Genomic DNA, 18892 nt, shown 5'->3' with positions numbered 1-18892 from the left:
TTTGTTATCTTGGCGGGAAGGAACAGAAACCCAGTCTAATATCTCCCCATGTAATCTTCTCTTCCAGCCAAAGGCCTCAAAACAGGGACATCTCCAGTGAATCATGATTTCTAGAAGGGCTGCATCCTGGCCAGTGGGAGACCCAGTGTTGGAAGCTGGCAAGGCACTTAGTAAGCCACCAGCACCAGCCTGGGATACTGGCAGGTATCCATCAGCCTTGTTCCCCAGAAGACTCTTCTCTCCTTCTGTTCATCTGGTCCAAGATGTCCATCTTTGTGGGACTTATACTGGTAAGTCATTGGCCTTTGCCTCAAATTTTCATCCATTAGCCAAGATGAGAACTGGAACTCCTTATCTAGTCTTTCTGTATCTTTCAGAGAAGCCAGAGACCTAGAAGATCCTTCTACGCTTTTTGTATTCATTCTTCAAAGGCACCTGCTGGGTTCCTTCCTCTGAGAACATGACAAAAGGTATTGGAAGCTCCTCTTCCCAGGGGATTCATACAATTCTGGAATGAATAGATTCTACTGTCTTATAAGTCAGCATGATGTGTAAAGCTATGTTCATACAAACTTCAGGACCTGATGTGTTGATGGGTGGTCTCCACGTAGGCATCTTCCTAAATACGTTCCAGGACTTAGTTCTTACTTCTTAAGGACAGACTAGACCGTTAAAGTCAATCCTCTTAGAAGAAGATAAAAGCACTTTTCACTAGTGCGTCGCTGATGTCATCTAGACCCGAGCTGGGTTTGTGCCATGAGAGGGCCTGAGAATCTCAAGTCCTCAGGGAGGTCTCTCTTCTCACAAAGTTCTTGACTTCATTTCAGGGAGTTGTACACCATGGGCTAGAAACCAACAGTTCCAAGTTTGAAACTGTTCCAAGCAAAACCAAAATGCATGGAGTAATGGGCTGAAATCCCAGCATGCACTTGGATTCCCAGCATGCACCAGGATTCTCAGCAGCAGCAGTAGCAGCAATAGGTCAGGCCGGTGGGCTGGGCAGAAGCTGGGGGAGGCTCTTTTGCTTCTACTGTTGTCTTTTGGTCCCTTAGCGTCATTATGGGAGACGGGAAGCACTGGGCAAGGGGGTATTAAGCAAATGTAGGCGCTAAAGCAGTTGTACAGAGCAGGGACGGGAGTGGGCCTTGGGAAGAAGAGCTAGACATCAACCCTGGGGCCTCTGCCCAACCCATGGGGGAGAGGGTAGGAGGGCAGAGGCCCAAGGGAGGTCAGGCCCAGTGGCCTCCAGTGGTCCCAGAGGCTTATTTTACATCACTTGCCCTCCCCACGTGGCCTGCGCCCTGGGACAGTGCATTTTCCTTTGTTGTGCTTGGCCAGGGCACAGAATCTGAGAAGGCTGCAGGGACTGAAACTCAAGGAACTAGTTTCCTGGGCTCAGAAGCTGTTTCATACAGCGCCCAAGATTCACAGATGAGGAGGGAAGGAAGGGCCATAATCCTGAAGACCTGAGAGCCTGTGAGCAGCACTGGGGCAACTTAGGCCGTCAGCAGTACGGAGAGGGTGGGACATCCTGGGTGGGGCCTTCTCTTTGGTCACTCAGGCCTGTGGTGCCTCTTCTTTTCCTCTGATTAGAAGAGCCATTCTGGCCCTGATTTGCCCCACCTCTTTCAGTGAAGGCAGTTAGAACATTGTTTATCTTCTGGAACCATGAGAATAGCTGGGCTGGGCCCTGCTGTACTTTGGGGACCCCAGACAAGGTGACAACAAATGGAGAATGGGAAGGGCTTTGGGCAGACTGTGTGAAGGAAGAGAGGAAAGAGAGGGAGCCATTATCTTCCAAGAATCTTCTCTGAGCCAGACACCATATCTCACAACCACTTATCCTCCAAGTGTCCCTATAGCATGGATGTCATTGTGTCATATTATAGATAAGAAAACAAATGAAGTGACCTGCCCACATGGTAAGAAGGGGAGACAGACTGGAGGAGATTAGGCCATGAGGATGAAAGTCAGGTCTCTGTTATATGTGGAGAGAGAGACTGGAGTCCTGGATCTCAGCATCTCATTACCATTTGTGCCTCCCCAGCCAAGGGCTCACAGGTCATCACTGAGTAGGGCCTCTGAGTCCGCTTTCCACTACTCTAACCAAAAGAGATTTTTTTGTTCCCGAACAAGGCTTTCTAGTGATGTCGCTAGCTAAGAACCCCTGGTAAAGGTGATGGGAATAAAGATACTTGTAAATAATCACCTTGGCCTCTGAATTGGAGAACTCAGGCCTCTACCCTGAATAGATCTTGTCCAGCTGTTGCCTGGGTCAGAACTCAAGACATCCACGTTAGAGTTTATTTTGTTTACAGAAAAAGTGGAGTGAAGTGACAGCAGGTGCTTTAACTCAAGTGATATCCAACCAAAGGGGCTGCCACTCATAAATACCATGGTATGAGTGCTACCCCTCAAGTTGTTCAGTGCACAACCTGTGCGGCTATATGTGATGACCCTGGACATGACTACTGAACAAGGATTGGGGGGCGGAAATCCCCTCAAGAAGCACAGAGGCAATTTCTTAGCTCAACAGATGCTCCACACCCTGCAAAGACCTAGGATCAATCAGGATGAACAGAATTGAACATAAATACTTGCTCTCTGGTGTATCACAACTGATAGTAGGACTATGTGTGTGTGCTCAGTCGTGTCTGACTCTTTGCCATCCCATGGATTATAGTCTGCTAGGCTCCCCTGTCCAGGGAATGCTCCAGGAAAGAACACTGGAGCAGGGTGCCATTTCCCTCTCCAGGAGAAGGACTATAACAGCATATTTATCAGTTCCAATTAGCTTTAAAAACAAACATGATTAAAGTTATAGTTATTTATACTGTCAAGTCTTTTACATTTTAAAGGTTGATCTTGGATGCAACTTTAATATCCTACTTCTTAAATTCAATTAGTTGCCTGTTAAAATCTGCCTGTGGACTTCTTGGTTATGTCAAGATGTAATTTGTATCTTGACTTATAACCCTGTATTTTTACTTGCTTTGAAAGCATTTCCCCCAATCCCCAGGGATAAGGTTTCACTGGAATTCAAACATCACCCCACTGGGGGAAGAGACAGTGTCGGATTATAGATCAGAATCTCAAATCCACAAAGTGAAAAATGTCAATAAAACAGAAAAGAGTCTGATTAAAATTTAAGTTCATGCCCTTCTAACCATGGAGTTTAGAGAAATCCAGGCAATGCCAGTGATTGCTGGGAAATTGAATGTGAGATCTGATTTCTTAAACTTAGCTGCCCATTAGAATCATTGTGATAGTGAATTTTTAGATTAAAAAAAAAATTACCAACACCACCAGAGTCCCTCTCCAGACCAAGTGAATCAGAATGGCTCAGGGTGGGGCCCACGTATGGCACTTTTTAAAAGCAGTCCAGCATTTCCCTGGTGGTACAATAGATAAGAATCCAGCTGCCAGTGCAGGGGATGTGGGTTCGATCCCAGGTCTGGGAAGATTCCACATGCCACAGGGCAACTAAGCTGGTGTGCCACAACTCCTAAACCCATGACTACTGAGGCCTGTGTGCTTAAAGCCCATGCTCTACAACAAGAGAAGCCACTGCAATGAGAAGCCCGAGTACTCCAGAGTAGCCCCCACTTGCCACAACTTGAGGAAGTCCATGCACAGCAACAAAGACCCAGTGTAACCAAAAATGAATAAATAAATAAAAATAATAAAGTTTCCCAGGTGATTCTAAGGAGCTGCCAGGATTGAAACGTCAGGATCAGAAATCTAATTCCTACAAGAAATACTGTGTTAACAATGGAAGTGAGGAGAGTGCTTCTGCTTTTTAAGTCGATAGGAATAGGATAGTCTTGCTTTTTTTTTTTGGCCACATCTCACGGCCTGTGGGACCTTAGTTCCCCCACCAAGTATCAAACCTGCACCTCCCGCACTGGAAGCGAAGAGTCTTATCCACTGGACTGCCAGGGAACTCTCCAGTTCAGTGCTTAACTGCCAAAGGACCTTTAGAAGCAGTAGTGCTCAGCTGCTAGTCGTGTCTGACTCTTCGTGGTCTCATGGACTGTAGCCCTCCCGGCTCTTCTGTCCATGGGATTTACCAGATAAGAATACTGGAGCGGGTGCCATCTCCAGTATGGCAGTAAGTAAGTAAGTGAAGTCGCTCAGTCATGTCCGACCCTTTGTGACCCCGTGGACTGTAGCCTACCAGGTTTCTCCGTCCATGGAATTCTCCAGGCAAGAATACTGGAGTGCGTTACCATTTCCTTCTCCAGGGGATCTTCCCGATCCAGGGATCAAACCGGGGTCTCCTGCATTGGAGGCAGACGCTTTAACTTCTAAGCCACCAGGGAAGATAAAAGGCTGGCTAGTATGGCAATAGTGGTTGCCATCTTCTATTCCAGGGGATCTTCCCAACCAAGGATTGAACCTTCGTCTCTTGTGTCTCCTGCGTTAGCAGGCAGATTTTTTTTTACCACTGTGCCACCTGGGAAGCCTTGCTAAAGAATCTGAGTATTCATTAAGCATTTATTTTGCTGTAAAGAGTACAGATTAATAATTTATCAAGAACCTGTTTACAGAATGCTGACTAAACAAGATGACACAGATCTATAAGGCCTTTTAACAACCTGTAGTTCCTGGTTCTAGAGCCACATGACAGGTGGGTGATCTATGGATGCTGGACACCATCTGCAGTCCTTTTGGAAGCGCCAAGTCTCGAGTTAAATTGAACAGGAGTGACTTGGGACCCCAGGGGTATCGTGGTGGGTACCGAGATGCCAGATTTTGCACGTGGATGACTCTTACTACTCACTCTTTAGAGATGACAAAGCTTTTCGTAATCAGTGGCATGAGAGACAGAAAAGGGAACCTGTAAGATGTACATGGATGATCTTAATCCTCACAGCAGTGTTTCTCAGCTCTGCCTGCACACTGGAGTCACCTGGGAGTTTAAAAAACTCCAGTGCCAAGGCCACAGGACTATTCTAATCAGAGTCTGTACGAGTGGGACCGAGGCACTAGGTCTTAAAGCACAGAACCACCATCATTGACACTGTTTACAAATGAGGTAGCGAGGGCTCGTCTGTCTCTAGTTGAACCAATGTGATACTACAGCCACTCTTAATTCTGGTTCCCCTGAAATTTAGCTTCTAGCTTTTTAAGACCAACAACTGGTTGTTATGTTCAAGAGAAGATTTCTTATTCATCTGGATGTGTTAAGCAGTGAAGACCTCAATTCTTTTTTTTTAAATCACAAATTCATTTCTTGGATATTAGCACACAAATGTTTTTGATACAAAAAGTGTTAGAAATTGTTAGTCGCTCAGTCATGTGACCCTTTGTGACCCTATGGACTCTAGGCCGCCAGGCTCCTCTGTCCAAAAAATTCTCCAAGCAAGAATACTGGAGTAGGTAGTCATTTTCTTCTCTAGGGGATTTTCTTGACCCAGGGGATAAACCTGGGTCTCCTGCATTGCAGGCATGTTCTGTACCATCTTTACCACCAGGAAATTATATCCCGGAAAAAGAACTAGTAATATGCTATTAAAATAATGCTTATCAATATAACTCAAACTAAAAGGCCAATTGATTAGGTAATTACTGAATAGATCTAATTCAATTGTTAATTGAAATAATAAAAGTGTTTCCTCAACTGGTCATTGTAATCATCTTTTAACCCAGTTGGTTAGTTAAGTCGCTCAGTGTGTCTGACTCTTTGCGACCCCATGGACTGTATGTAGCCTGCCAGGCTTCTCAGTCCATGGAACTTTCCAGGCAAGGATACTGGAGTGGGTTGCCATTTCCTTCTCCAGGGGATCTTCCTGACCCAGGGATCGAATCCAGGTCTCCCATACTGCAGGCAGATTCTTTACCGTCTGAGCCAATTGGTTGGGATATGCATTAATTACAGAGTGTTTTGCACTCTTATCCGCCGCCCTCACCACATGCACATAACAGAAGAGTTTTGAAGACCCCAGTTCTTGATTGGACTCACTCAGCGGAGTTAGGCAAACTGCTTAACCTCTAGGGGCTGCACTTTCAAATGGACATGATTACCAGGCTCAGAGCTGCCTGGGAAGAAACTGCGGGAAGGAACGCCCATTGGAAATATACATGATTAAAGAAAAGGTGTCTTTAGAGCAGATTAGCTAAGGTCCATTGTCACCTACTTCTAATTTCAGAGGTGCCAGGACGCGAGCCTTGCTGTGTGACTTCTGATACCAGTATTCCATTTTTGTTTCAAGTATCAGGTTGGAAAAGGAGTTGCTAAGAATGGACAGAGGTGTCAGAAGATACTAAAAGAGAGCAAGGGGGCTCTGATCCTGGTGGCGGCCCCCATCCCAGAAGCCCTGCTGGGCCCTGAGTCTGTTCCTCGCTGACCCAGGCTGGGCTGGCTGACAGAGCTGAGCTCCATAGCACTTCACCCAAGACAGGCGCCCTGCTGCTCTCTACTGCACACCCAGACCCAGGAGGGGGGACGTGTCTGCACACCTGGCAAGATGTCTACCAGACAGACAGAGTCACTTCTACTGCCAACTGAGGAATCTGTGTGCTGTAAAGCACACTAGGTCTTTCCACGTTTTCATCAGCGGTGGTCTCTCCCAGGACAGAGGTAGTGCTCTGCCTTCCCTGTGGAGGTGGGAGACAGAGGGGTGTGTCTACAGCTCTGGGGTCACTATGGCTCAGTGGAAGCACTGTCCCCTTGGTAGAAAGGCCAGGACCTTCCTAGGAGAACCAACCTTCTCTGGCCACAGAGGCCTATAGTGTTCTCAGTCACGGCCCGCACATGTGGGCAGAGGCTGATCCCAAAGGGGAAGAGAGTGAATAGTATACACCCTAGAGCCTGTTTGTGGTCATGTATGGATGTGAGAGTTGGACTGTGAAGAAGGCTGAGCGCTGATGAATTGATGCTTTTGAACTGTGGTGTTGGAGAAGACTCTTGAGAGTCCCTTGGACTGCAAGGAGATCCAACCAGTCCATTCTGAAGGAGAATGGACTCTGAAGGAGATCAGCCCTGGGATTTCTTTGGAAGGAATGATGCTAAAGCTGAAACTCCAGTACTTTGGCCACCTCATGTGAAGAGTTGACTCATTGGAAAAGACTCTGATGTTGGGAGGGATTGGGGGCAGGAAGAGAAGGGGACGACAGAGGATGAGATGGCTGGATAGCATCACTGACTCGATGGACATGAGTCTGAGTGAACTCTGGGAGTTGGTGATGGACAGGGAGGCCTGGCGTGCTGCGATTCATGGGGTCGCGAAGAGTCGGACACGACTGAGCGACTGATCTGATATATATATATATATATATATATATATATATACACACATTTCCTGTGTAAGTGCCAAGTATATAGCAGGTTTATATTAAGAGTGCATATATATTAAGAGCATATAACTCATTCACAGTCATTTCCCTACATGTGAGCCTTCAAGTTGCAAACTTCAAAGATGCAAACGTACATGTGGTTCCAGCAAGGAACCAGAACCCGTGCCCTCAGCATCAGGCATGAGTGACACGGCAGCTTGCCCTCCATCTCCTGTTGCTGACGACCCTTCATCTCTACCATCTCCCACCTCCTCTCCCTCCTCCAGTCAGTAACTCTTCTTGCCTGTTCACTCGATGCCAGCGCCTGTATGCCAGTGTTAGACTTCTCAAGGTACTTCTCAAGGTACTGTCCTGTATGATTAAAAATGTTTTCTTTGTTTTTGTGTTTGTTTTGTATGTATTATTTGTGTGAAAAGTATTATAAACCTATTACAGTACAGCACTCTATAGCCAATTGTATTAGTTGGGTACCTAGGCTAATTTTGTTGGACTTAAACTGGACTTATGAATGTGGTCTTTGTACAGAACTCATTTACATGGAGGGGACTTGCTGTATTATTTTGCATATATATTGGTATCTATATTAATGTACCTTTGTGTAGGATGTAAAGGCATTTTGCATGTGTCTTAGGACTGAAGCCCTTTAACGGAAGGCCTTGGGTCTCGGAGTTCTAACTCCAGACACAAGTTGGGGTAAGGACGTGGAGGCAGTGCAGAGAGCTAACCCAAGAATCTGAGCTTGGAGGGAACCGGGCATTTCTTCCCTCAAGGGTGGTGATGTTGATGAGCTGAAATGTCTTCACAGCCACAGGCCTCCAGGTGCTCCGGGAGTGACACATAGATTCTACCATCTCATTTTGGCAGCCACCTCCAGTCAGAGGATCCCCCAGGCTCCTCACTTACCTCACAAGCTCCTTGGACAAACAGAGGCCCCAGCATGATGGGTGCTCAAGGGTGGGGCTCTGCTGGGTCATAGCTGACCTGCAGCCATGAATCCTGGAGCTGGGAGTGATGAGTTCTATCTGTGTTATCTCATTTAAGGCAAGAAAGGTACTCAAACCCTACCCAGGCCTAAGCATAGAGGGGACTCTAGGGGCTTTCCCAAAGGGGTCCACTCTGGATGATGCAAGACAGCCTACCCTCGGACTTTCCCTCCCAGGGACTTCGGGGCATGACTGGCTCTCTTCAATAACTCCCTAGCTCAACATTCTTTTGAAGTCTCCAGCTTGATCTTCAAAATTCAAGCACCTTTTGGATTTTGCTCATAAAACAATCATTGGCTTGACAAAAAAAAAGAACTACTTCTCAATTTAATGACTTTTTTCTCCTAAACCATCATGCAGAACAGACCCTCTAGAAAGACATGCCATGTTTATCCTGTGGCTGCTACCCCAACACATCACTATGTACTCTTCTACGCCAGTGTGACAAGAAGCCTGCACCTCAGGTGACCTTGGACGCCTCCTCCCGACCCTTCTGTCTGCACCCCCATGGCCGCCGAGGGTCTTACCTACGTCTCAGTGCTTGCCAGTGTGGCCGGGGGGCACAAGCATATGACGTGTCCCTCCGTCTCCTGGCAGGTCCCAGCGCTACAGGGCTTTTCGGCACAGGAACTGGTAGAGGCTGCAACCCGCAGGGAGAGGCTGGGCATCAAGAATGTTGCTGCCTGGGGTACAGCGCAGCCTCCAAGACCTCCAGGGTGGGGCCTCAGGCCACAGAAACCCACAAGGCTGGTTTTGGGTCAACATGATTTCTGGGGACTCTCTCCCTCCTGAGCCCCTGCTTCTGGTGGGGCTGAATTCTCTGATTGGACTCTCAGTACACAGGGGGATGCAAGGGGCCCCAGAAAATAAAGGAAAACCAGAAGCTTCTGGGTTTGTGTCAAGGCAAGACCATCACTACAGTACAGAGGAGGGTTTACTTGCACAGGGTCGGGGTGAGGAGCCAGGGTCCAAAGGCAGGACACAGCTGGAGTGATGCTTCATATTAACTTGAACTGTGCAGGTTTTAACCCTGCACAAAGTAAGTATTGGCACATAAATGTCATCAGCAGATTCATTCTCTCTTCTCATGCTCATTCCATGAGCCAGGGGCAGGAGAAGAATTTCCAGCACTATCTAAACAGTACTTCTCGTGCCGAGTAAGATAGTTGAGTTCACATATAAATGTTTGTGTGATGGAACTCTACTGTGACTGTAACAATTGTGAACCTACAAGTGTGTACTGTGTGCAAAAGATATAGCCTTGTTCTCGACATATTTATATCTTATTTACTCTCCTCTGGTACTATTGCTGTTTTACAGATGAGGCTCAGAGAGGTTAAGATACCTGCCTAAGCCTGCACAGCTCAGAACCTTGAGTCTACACTGCTTCCTACCATGCTACAGTCTGAATCACTCCGACCCACTTAAAGGAAAATGATCCCAGCTGTACCTGTTGTGGTTGCCTCTGAATCATCTGTCCCTCCTGCGGAGGCTGGGATAGAAGCATCAGTCGGGGAGGTGGCTGTGTCGGCTGTTTGGCTCTCTTCTCCTGAGTGCACAGGGCTTGAGGATTCGATTTCTAGACGCGCCTCTGCAGGGCGCTGGGTCTGCTGAGTCCACTCGGATTCTGGGATGGTGGTGCTGATGACAATATCCAGCCCCGAGGTGTGGCCAGACAGATCTCCGCTGGTGTCAGTCCTGTCTCCAGAAGCCAGGGGAGTGGCAGAAGGTGAGCCTGATGCCTCTACGCTCACGTCAAAGGCAGTGGTTGACTCTCCACTCACTTCCGGGGTGGCCAAGCCCTCCGTGGGGCCTTCTGGAAAGGCTGAGGGGCTGCCACTCACTCCCAGGCCTGAGGTTCCCTCCAGATCAGCTTCATGGAAGGTGGAGGTGGTTTCACTCAGGTTAGGGGACCCGGAAGCTCCTCCGCTTGCCTCGGGGGCAGCAGATGCTCCCACCTCAGCCTCGGGATAGGCTGACGTCTCACCGCTGGATTCTGGGACTGATGACACTTCTACCCCCGATCCAGGGAACCTTGGCACATCCCCAGATGCAGAGGCTTCACCACTGGATTCAAAAAGCTGGGGGGTGTATGTTACGGGGGGTCTCTGGCCCAGTTCCTGGGAAACGGTTGGTTCAGTAACTCCCTCCACCAACTCAGATGTGATTAACGTAACTTCTGGAAGTCCGGAGGCCTCCCCACTGGTGCTCGTGGCTGCAGAGGATTCCCCACTTACATCAGTGGTGCCAGAAAAGTCCCCACTAAAATATGGAGTACTTGCGGGCTCCCCACTGGGCTCCACTAGTCCAGACTGAAGCCCACTTTGGTCCAAAGATCCCAAATGGTCTCCAGACATGTCTGGTGCTCCAGAAGGCGCACCGCTAAGTTCCAGAATGCCTGAAGGCCCTTCTCCTGCTTCTTGAGCAGTTGGAGCCTGGGTTACAGATTCCACCAAAGTCCTGTCTACAAAAGAGACAGTGGGGAAACCAGACGGAAGTCCACTGCTGTCATATGCTCCGGAGGGCAGGCTGCTCCCACTTTCAGCTCCGGAGGCTTCTCCACTGACCTCAGTTACTCCGCTTGGCAGGCCACTGAATTCTGGAGGCTGGGACGTAAACCCACTGGAGTCAATTGCTCCAGAAGACAGTCCACTGACATCCGCTAGCCCAGATGTGCCTGAGACACCCACCTCTCCTGAAGGGAGGCCACTGAGTTCCACAGATCCTAAGCCTTCTTCTTCTTTAAATGTCGTTGGGGTCACTTCAACCAAACTGGTGTCCACGAACGTAATGCCAGAAGATTCACCACTGCCACTCACAGCACTGGAAACCAGGTCAGGGATCCCGGATGTTGTCCCACTGAACTCTGGCAAGCCCGATGGTTGCCCACTGAGATCAGGGATCCCGGGTGCTTCTCCGCTCAGGTCGGTTATGCCGAATGGTGGACCAAGGCCAGAAAGAATTCCAGAAGCTTCTCCACTGATTTCTGGTTGTCCAGAGGCCAGTCCGCTAAGCTCAGTCACGCCAGATATTTCTCCATAAAACCCTGATGGCTGCCCACTGACCTCAAGAAGCCCGGAAGTTTCCCCACTAATGTCAGGAAACCCTGAGGGCTGTCCACTGACACCAAAGAGTCCAGAGGTTTCCCCACTGATGTCAGGAGACCCAGATGCTTGGCCACTGAGTTCAGCTCCTGAAGAGAGTCCGCTTGCTCCTCCACTAATGTCCAACTCACTGAAGGGCAGCCCAGATGTTTCTCCAGCACCGCTGATGTCAATGGTTCCCCTTCCTTCTAGTTCACCTGCTGTGGTGGCTGTGACGACTTCCACCAATGTAGTATCCACTAGGGAGACAGTTGGGAACCCAGATGGAAGTCCACTGAAATCAGGAAGGCCAGAGGATGGGCCACTTTCAAGGTCCACCCCAGAATACTCACCACTAAATCCAGAAGGAAGACCACTTGCTTCTGGAGCTTGCCCACTTCCTAGAGTTACAGAAGGTATTCTGCCAAGGTCCAAGGCTCCAGAAGCTGACCCAGTCAAGTCTTCTTTTCCAGAAGTCAACCCACTAAGATCCCCAGCTCCAGAAGCAGAGATCTCCAGACCTTCCCTTCCAGAAGGAAGTCCACTAAGGTCCCCTACTCCAGAAGCAGAAGTCTCTAGATGATCCTCTCCTCCAGAAGGAAGTCTACTGAGGTCCTCTACTCCAGAGGCAGAGATCTCTAGATGACCTTCTCCAGAAGGAAGAACACTGAGGTCCTCTACTCCAGAGGCAGAGACTTCTGGACCTTCTCCAGAAGGAAGTCTACTGATGTCCTCTACTCCAGAGGCAGAGATCTCTAGATGATCTTCTCCAGAAGGAAGAACACCGAGGTCCTCTACTCCAGAGGCAGAGATCTCTAGATGATCTTCTCCAGAAGGAAGAACACTGAGGTCCTCTACTCCAGAGGCAGAGACTTCTGGACCTTCTCCAGAAGGAAGTCTACTGATGTCCTCTACTCCAGAGGCAGAGATCTCTAGATGACCTTCACCAGAAGGAAGAACACTGAGGTCCTCTACTCCAGAGGTAGAGATCTCTAGATGACCTTCTCCAGAAGGAAGAACACTGAGGTCCTCTACTCCAGAGGCAGAGACTTCTGGACCTTCTCCAGAAGGAAGTATACTGATGTCCTCTACTCCAGACACAGAGATTTCTGGACCTTCTCCAGAAGGAAGTCTACTGAGGTCCTCTACTCCAGAAGCAGAGACTTCTGGACCTTCTCCAGAAGGAAGTCTGCTGAGATCCTCTACTCCAGAAACAGAGACTTCTGGACCTTCTCCAGAAGGAAGTCCACTAAGGTCCTCTACCCCAGAAGCAGAGACTTCTGGACCTTCTCCAGAAGGAAGTCTACTGAGGTCCTCTACTCCAGAAGCAGAGACTTCTGGACCTTCTCCAGAAGGAAGTCCAATAAGGTCCTCTACTCCAGAAGCAGAGACTTCTGGACCTTCTCCAGAAGGAATTCCACTGAGGTCTTCTACTCCAGAGGCAGAGATCTCTAGATGACCTTCCTCTCCAGAAGGAAGTCCACTGATGTCCTCTACTCCAGAGGCAGAGATTTCTGGACCTTCTCCAGAAGGAATTCTACTTAGGTCCTCTACTCCAGAGGCAGAGATCTCTAGATGAACCTCTCCTCCAGAAGGAAGTCCACTGATGTCCTCTACTCCAGAGGCAGAGATCTCTAGATGAACCTCTCCTCCAGAAGGAAGTCCACTGATATCCTCTACTCCAGAAACTTCTGGGCCCTCACCCCCAGAGGGCAACCTGTCAACTTTAGGAGCACTGGTCCATGTAATTCTCTCTTCTTCCCCTGAAGGCAGTCCACTTTCCACAGGCAGGCCTGAGCCCACTGTAGAGGTGAGCCCACTGGAGTCAAGGTCTTCAGAGGGCAGTCCACTTGCACTTTCCCCTGAGGGCTGCCCACTGAAGTCTAGGTGTCCTGAAATTTCTCCACTGCCTGTGAAGTCACCACTGATTTCGGGCACCCCAGACACCTCCCCAGAGCTTGGCAGCTCAGTCCTGCTGGGCACTGGGGCTGAAAGTGTGGATGGCTCCTCTGAGGGGAATGGCTCCTCTGAAGGGAATGGCTTCTCTGAGGGGAAAGGCTCCTCTGAGGGGATTGGTTTCTCTGAGGGGAATGGTTCCTCTGGGGGGAATGGCTTCTCTGAGGGGAATGGCTCCTCTGAGGGGAATGGCTCCTCTGAGGGGATTGGCTTCTCTGAGGGGAACAGTTCCTCTGGGGGGAATGGTTTTTCTGAGGGGAACGGTTCCTCTGAGGGGAACGGCTTTTCTGAGGGGAATGGCTTCTCTGAGGGGAACAGTTCCTCTGGGGGGAATGGTTTCTCTGAGGGGAATGGTTCCTCTGGGGGGAATGGTTCCTCTGAAGGGAACGGCTTCTCTGAGGCTGAGGGCACTTCCGTTGCAGAAGGGCCTTCTGTGTGCTCCTCTGTTGCTTCTCCAGTGGGAGGCCATGTAGGAGGGATCCCTGGAGGAAAGGAAGAGGGAAGGCGAGGTGTGAATTTAGTAACTCTGCCCCATTTTAAGCTCATGCAGAGAAGCTGAACTCCATCCCTTCCACCGTAAGACTTTTTCCTCAAGAGCTCAGAGATCTGTCTAGATATTTTGTAATGGACCCTCGCACAGACACTTGGGAGAATGGGGACCAGGAAACTCCCCACCACCCTCAGGCTCTGCTTTGTGAGACTCTAGGGGGCACCACCCACACAAGTCACAGTATGTGAGAGCCTGGCTGCCGCTGAAGGCAATCAAGGTCACCTTCTTTCAAGTGCTTCTACATTATCACCTCATTTATCTAGAACTATGATTTTTAAAGTGTGGTCTTTGGACCATCAGCACTGCATCAGCTGGGAGATGGACAGAAAAGCAGATTCTCAGGTCCCTCCCCAGCTCCACTGAATTGGGAATTCTGGGGCAGGACATAGCACAATGTATTTTAACATTTATGCCCCCATGTTTGGGGCAGGACATGGCATAATGATTTTAATATTCTGACCATGCTGATAATCTCTGTAAGTGAGAATTGTGCACCAGAACTCATCCCTCTGAGGCCAAGAGGGATGTTTGCAAAAATACATCAACTTTTTCCATTCTGAGAGCCCTAATAGGGCTAATAGAGAGGATTTGGAAAAGAGAGAGAGAGAGAAAAGGAAACCCCATAACTCTAAATAATTATGGTTATATTATTTCCTTTATGTCCTGTTTCCTTTGGCATTGAAAAATAACTAGCTGGGATTGTACCTTGCATGTATTTTTGGGCTAATTTCCCAGGCAGAGAACCTGAGCACAGAGGGTGCTGGGTCCCAGTGGTCAGGCTCACAGCCTACTCTCACTGGAGAATGCTGGATAAGGGTGGGGAGCTCAGGAACTGTGGTGGAATGCATGCAAGAGGATTTTAGGTGGATATTTATCTATCTATTTAAACACATATACACATGCGAGCATGCATGCTGTCACTTCAATCGTGTCCGACTCTTTGTGACCTCATAGACTGTAGCCCGCCAGACTCCCCTGTCCATGGGATTCTCCAGGCATGGATACTAGAGTGGGTTGCCATGCCTTCCTCCAGGGGATCTTTCCCAACCCAGGACTCAAACCCAGGTCTCCCGCATTGCAGGCAGTTTCTTTACCACTGAGCCACTGGGGAATTTCCCCACACGCATACACATACACATAAATATATACACACACCACAAATCAGAAAATAGCCACTTACAGACATTACATTTTTGGTTTCTTGTCAAAAGCAAGTCAATTTAAAGAAAAAGGTCCAGAGTTAACAGCAGTAGAGATTGTTCCCCATATGGCTCAAATCAGTGAGGTGGTAGGGAACTGACGAAATATTGGGAAATATTTCTGTGGGGCCACTGGAGTCCCCTCCCGTGAATAACTTCTGTTACTGGCTGCCCGAGTCCTGTGCCAAGCCACACACTCATACCCAAGAGGACTCAGTTCTTCCTGTCCTGGTGAAGGGCGAGGAATGGGCCTGGAGCAGGTGTGACTGCTGGGTGAGGTCTCTGAATGAAAATTCTACTTACTCCACTGATGTGACTTTACCTTCTGGGTTTGCATTTCCAGCACCCAGAGGAGCACTTAGTGTGGCCGGATTGCTTGGGGACTGTGCACTGACTGAGTGACTGGATGAATTAGTGGGAAGCTTTGATATATTCCTGTCTTCAAATGCATGTGACCCTGGGCAAACTGACTCTGCCAGGTATACACAGGTTACTGTGCATCACTATAAATCAGCCTTACCCAAAGTGGGCTATGTTAAAAATGTTCCATGGAAAAAAAAAAAAAGACCCTGTGGTCACATTCATTTGGGACCCACTGAATACACTGCCCTCTCTGCTTTACAGAGCATATTAGCACATCCAAGGCTCTGAGAAGCTCTGCAATGGTGGGGGTTGTGGTTGGGTGCTATTAATGTTTCTATAAGTCAGGATTTCCTAAACCTGATGCCTACTAAATGCTTTTTCCAATAGGGTTTGGAGTCCGTGGATTTCATCCCAGCAAGTCCCATGTGATTTAATCATGACAGCTGTTGCTCAGGAAGTTCTGACTGGGGACACCTGGCCCAAAAAAAGGACTCAGATGGAGAAACAAGACAAGACAGGTCTATACATCAGTGTCTCTTTTGCTGTCTCATATACAGGGTTATTGTTACCATCTTTCTAAATTCCATATATATGCGTTAGTATACTGTAATGGTGTTTTTCTTATAGAACAGTCTTTTGGACTCTGGGAGAGGGAAAGGGCGGGATGATTTGGGAGAATGGCATTGAAACATGTATAATACCATATATGAAACGACTCGCCAGTCCAGGTTCGATGCATGATACTGGATGCTTGGGGCTGGTGCACTGGGATGACCCAGAGGGATGGTATGGGGAGGGAGGAGGGAGGAGGGTTCAGGATGGGGAACACGTGTATACCTGTGGCAGATTCATGTTGATATATGGCAAAACCAATACAATATTGTAAAGTTAAAAAATAAAATAAAATAAAAAAAATAAAAAGCAAGAGAAGACAGGTCACAGTGGGACTGCCAACAGCTACCCCCTCCCAGGTCCTTTTCCCTCTGTTGCAGTCCTTCCCACAAGAGTTTTAAGAGGTTAGGGAGTAGAGGTGTGAATGCAGGAGCACAGAGTAAGTGAGAGTCCTCCAGTTGATACAGTGCTGGGCATTTGGGGCGTGTAGCTGGAAGATAAGTGAGTGTAGAGAGAGTGAAAGAGAGAGAGAGAAGAGGTGTGTTTTATGAACAAAGCTGCCCTTTTTCTCCCTTAGGATTGGTCCTGGATGCCTGCTGAGGTGGCTGAAGTTACCCATGGCAGCACACTTAAATAAAATCAGGGCTGGGGGTCAGGGCTGGGGAAACAGATCACGGGTCCCAGGGAGAGAACACTTCCTCCTCCCCCCTTCCAGGCCACACCCTGGCCCAGGGAGGCAGCAGGACATGCAGGAGAGCCCGGACGGACCTGGTAGTGGCAAAGTGCCCGCTGGGGTGTAGGCAAGTTCCCATTCCGTCTTGTTTTCTGGCTCAACGGTGAAGCCTGGGATTGCAGTCGTCTCCTCCCCGATGGGGACAGCAGCCACGCCAGGCCCCACTTGTGTCACCATCCACTCCTCCACGTCAGGGCCTGCTGTGGGTGCACTACCCTCCTCTTCTTCTGGAGAGGGCGCCGCTGAAACACCTAAAGAGGACATGTGTGGTGAGGGCTGGGGGCTCCTTACCAGTGACCCACCCCAGGCTGGCCCTTCTTCAGGGGACCCAGGGGCCCATGAGGTGGGCCAGGCTTGTGCACAAATCTTGCTAGTCCTTGGACTTCCAACCCCTACCCAGTCCAGTGAAATGACGTTTGTCCTTAATTAATAAGAGGTGTTTGCTTCAACTATATCAATATGCACATACCATCAGCACTTTATTTCAGTGGTCTGGGGCACCTCTTTTGCAGAATCTATTATACATGCCAGGCATTGTTTAAAGGTGTGATGCATCAATGCATAAAATCATCTTAGGGGACTTCCCTGGTGATCCAGTGGCTGAGACTCAGTGCTTCCAATGCAGGAGCCTGGGTTCAATTCCAGGTCAGGAAACCAGATCCCATACACTGCAACTAAGAGTTTGTGTGGAGCAACTAAAGATCTCTCCTGTCACAACTAAAGATCCTGCGTGCCGTAACTAAGACCCAGCACAGCCAAATAAATAAACAAATATTTTAAAATAAGATAAAATCATTTTATCCCACAACAGCCATGTGAGAGAGATACATTATCTCACTTACAGACAGGGAAACTAAGGTTAAGTGACTTTCCCAGTGTCAGTGGCTTCTAAGTGACAAATCTAGTCCATGGGCCCAAGTATCTGGTGCCAGGGGCTTCCCAGGTGGTTGTAGTGGTAAAGAATCCACCTGCGAATGCAGGAGATGCAAGACATGTGGGCTTGATCCCTGGGTCAGAAGATCCCCTGAAGGAGGAAATGGTAACCTGCTCCAGTATTCTTGCCTGCAGAATTCCATAGACAGAGGAGCCTGACAGGCTACAGTCCATGGGGTCGCAAAAGAGTCGGACATGACTGAGTGACTGAGCAAACAGCATGATCTGATGTCAGACTCTCCGCTCTTAAGTACTGCAATGATGCTGCCTTTCTTGGGGACAGAAATGATGTTCCAAATGATGTTGTTCCTGGATCAAAATCAGGAGAGTGCTATTTAACATGCATGAAGCCATCCTGGCACTGGATGGTGAAGGCAGGATTCATTGACTGGGAGTAACTGTTCTGGTTTTGTGCACTTGATTGGGAAGGAAGCCAGGTTTCTCAGCAGATATATAAAAGGCTGAGTCTACAGAGGGTCGGGCATGGACGGTAGAGATGCTTGGCTGAGAATTTACTGGGGGGCTAATTGGCTTGACTTCTGATGTCCAGAGCAAGGAGAGGGGTGCTGGGGCAAGGGCCTCATCAAATCCTCTGGGAAGGGATTGGCTTTCTTGACTGACAGAGTGAGACTGAACTTTCTTCGAATTAGGTTTTAAAAGGTGACCCTGGGGCTTCCCAGGTGGGGCTAATGGTAAAGAACCCAGTCCGCTGATGCAGGAGACATAAGAGATATGGGTTTGATTCTTGGGTCAGGAAGATCCTCTGGAGGAGGGCATGGCAACCCACTCCAGTATTGTTGCCTGGAGAATCCCATAGACAGGATCTTGGTGGGCTATGGTCCCTAGGGTCGCAAAAAGTCGGACACGACTGAAGTGACTTAGGACTGAAAGTCTTGGAAACTTTGGGACGTTCAACGTTTGTTTGTTTTTTTAGAGATCCCCCCTCTTTTTTTGATTTAGACCATTTATAAAGTCTCTATTGAATTTATTACAATATTGTTTCTGTTCTATGTTTTGTTTTTTTGGCCACAAGGAATGTGGGATCCTAGCTCCCTGACCAGGGATTGAACCCATGCTCCCTGCATTGGAAGGCTAAGTCTTATCTACTGGACTAGCAGGGAAGTCCCTTGGGGGTTTTTCTAAAAAATTAACTTTATTTTGAAATAATTACATATTCACAG

The 18892-nt window shown here is 48.6% G+C and overlaps 1 protein-coding gene across 5 annotated transcripts in view; it reads right to left on the bottom strand.

Annotated features, from left to right (window-relative positions):
* The window catches only part of ACAN (aggrecan), a 69406-nt gene that overhangs the window by 8179 nt on the left and 42335 nt on the right, over positions 1–18892 (bottom strand). For all 5 annotated transcript variants that reach the window (NM_173981.3, XM_059878937.1, XM_059878938.1 and 2 more), the window contains 2 exons: positions 16814–17029; positions 9733–13803 (listed from right to left, as the gene is read on the bottom strand). In NM_173981.3, coding sequence (NP_776406.2) covers positions 9733–13803; positions 16814–17029 — 4287 coding nt within the window. The remainder of the gene's footprint in view (positions 1–9732; positions 13804–16813; positions 17030–18892) is intronic.

This window comes from Bos taurus, chromosome 21, assembly GCF_002263795.3.
Source record: "Bos taurus isolate L1 Dominette 01449 registration number 42190680 breed Hereford chromosome 21, ARS-UCD2.0, whole genome shotgun sequence".
In the NCBI taxonomy this organism is placed as follows: domain Eukaryota; kingdom Metazoa; phylum Chordata; class Mammalia; order Artiodactyla; family Bovidae; genus Bos; species Bos taurus.
This window is presented reverse-complemented; position numbering and strand designations above follow the sequence as displayed.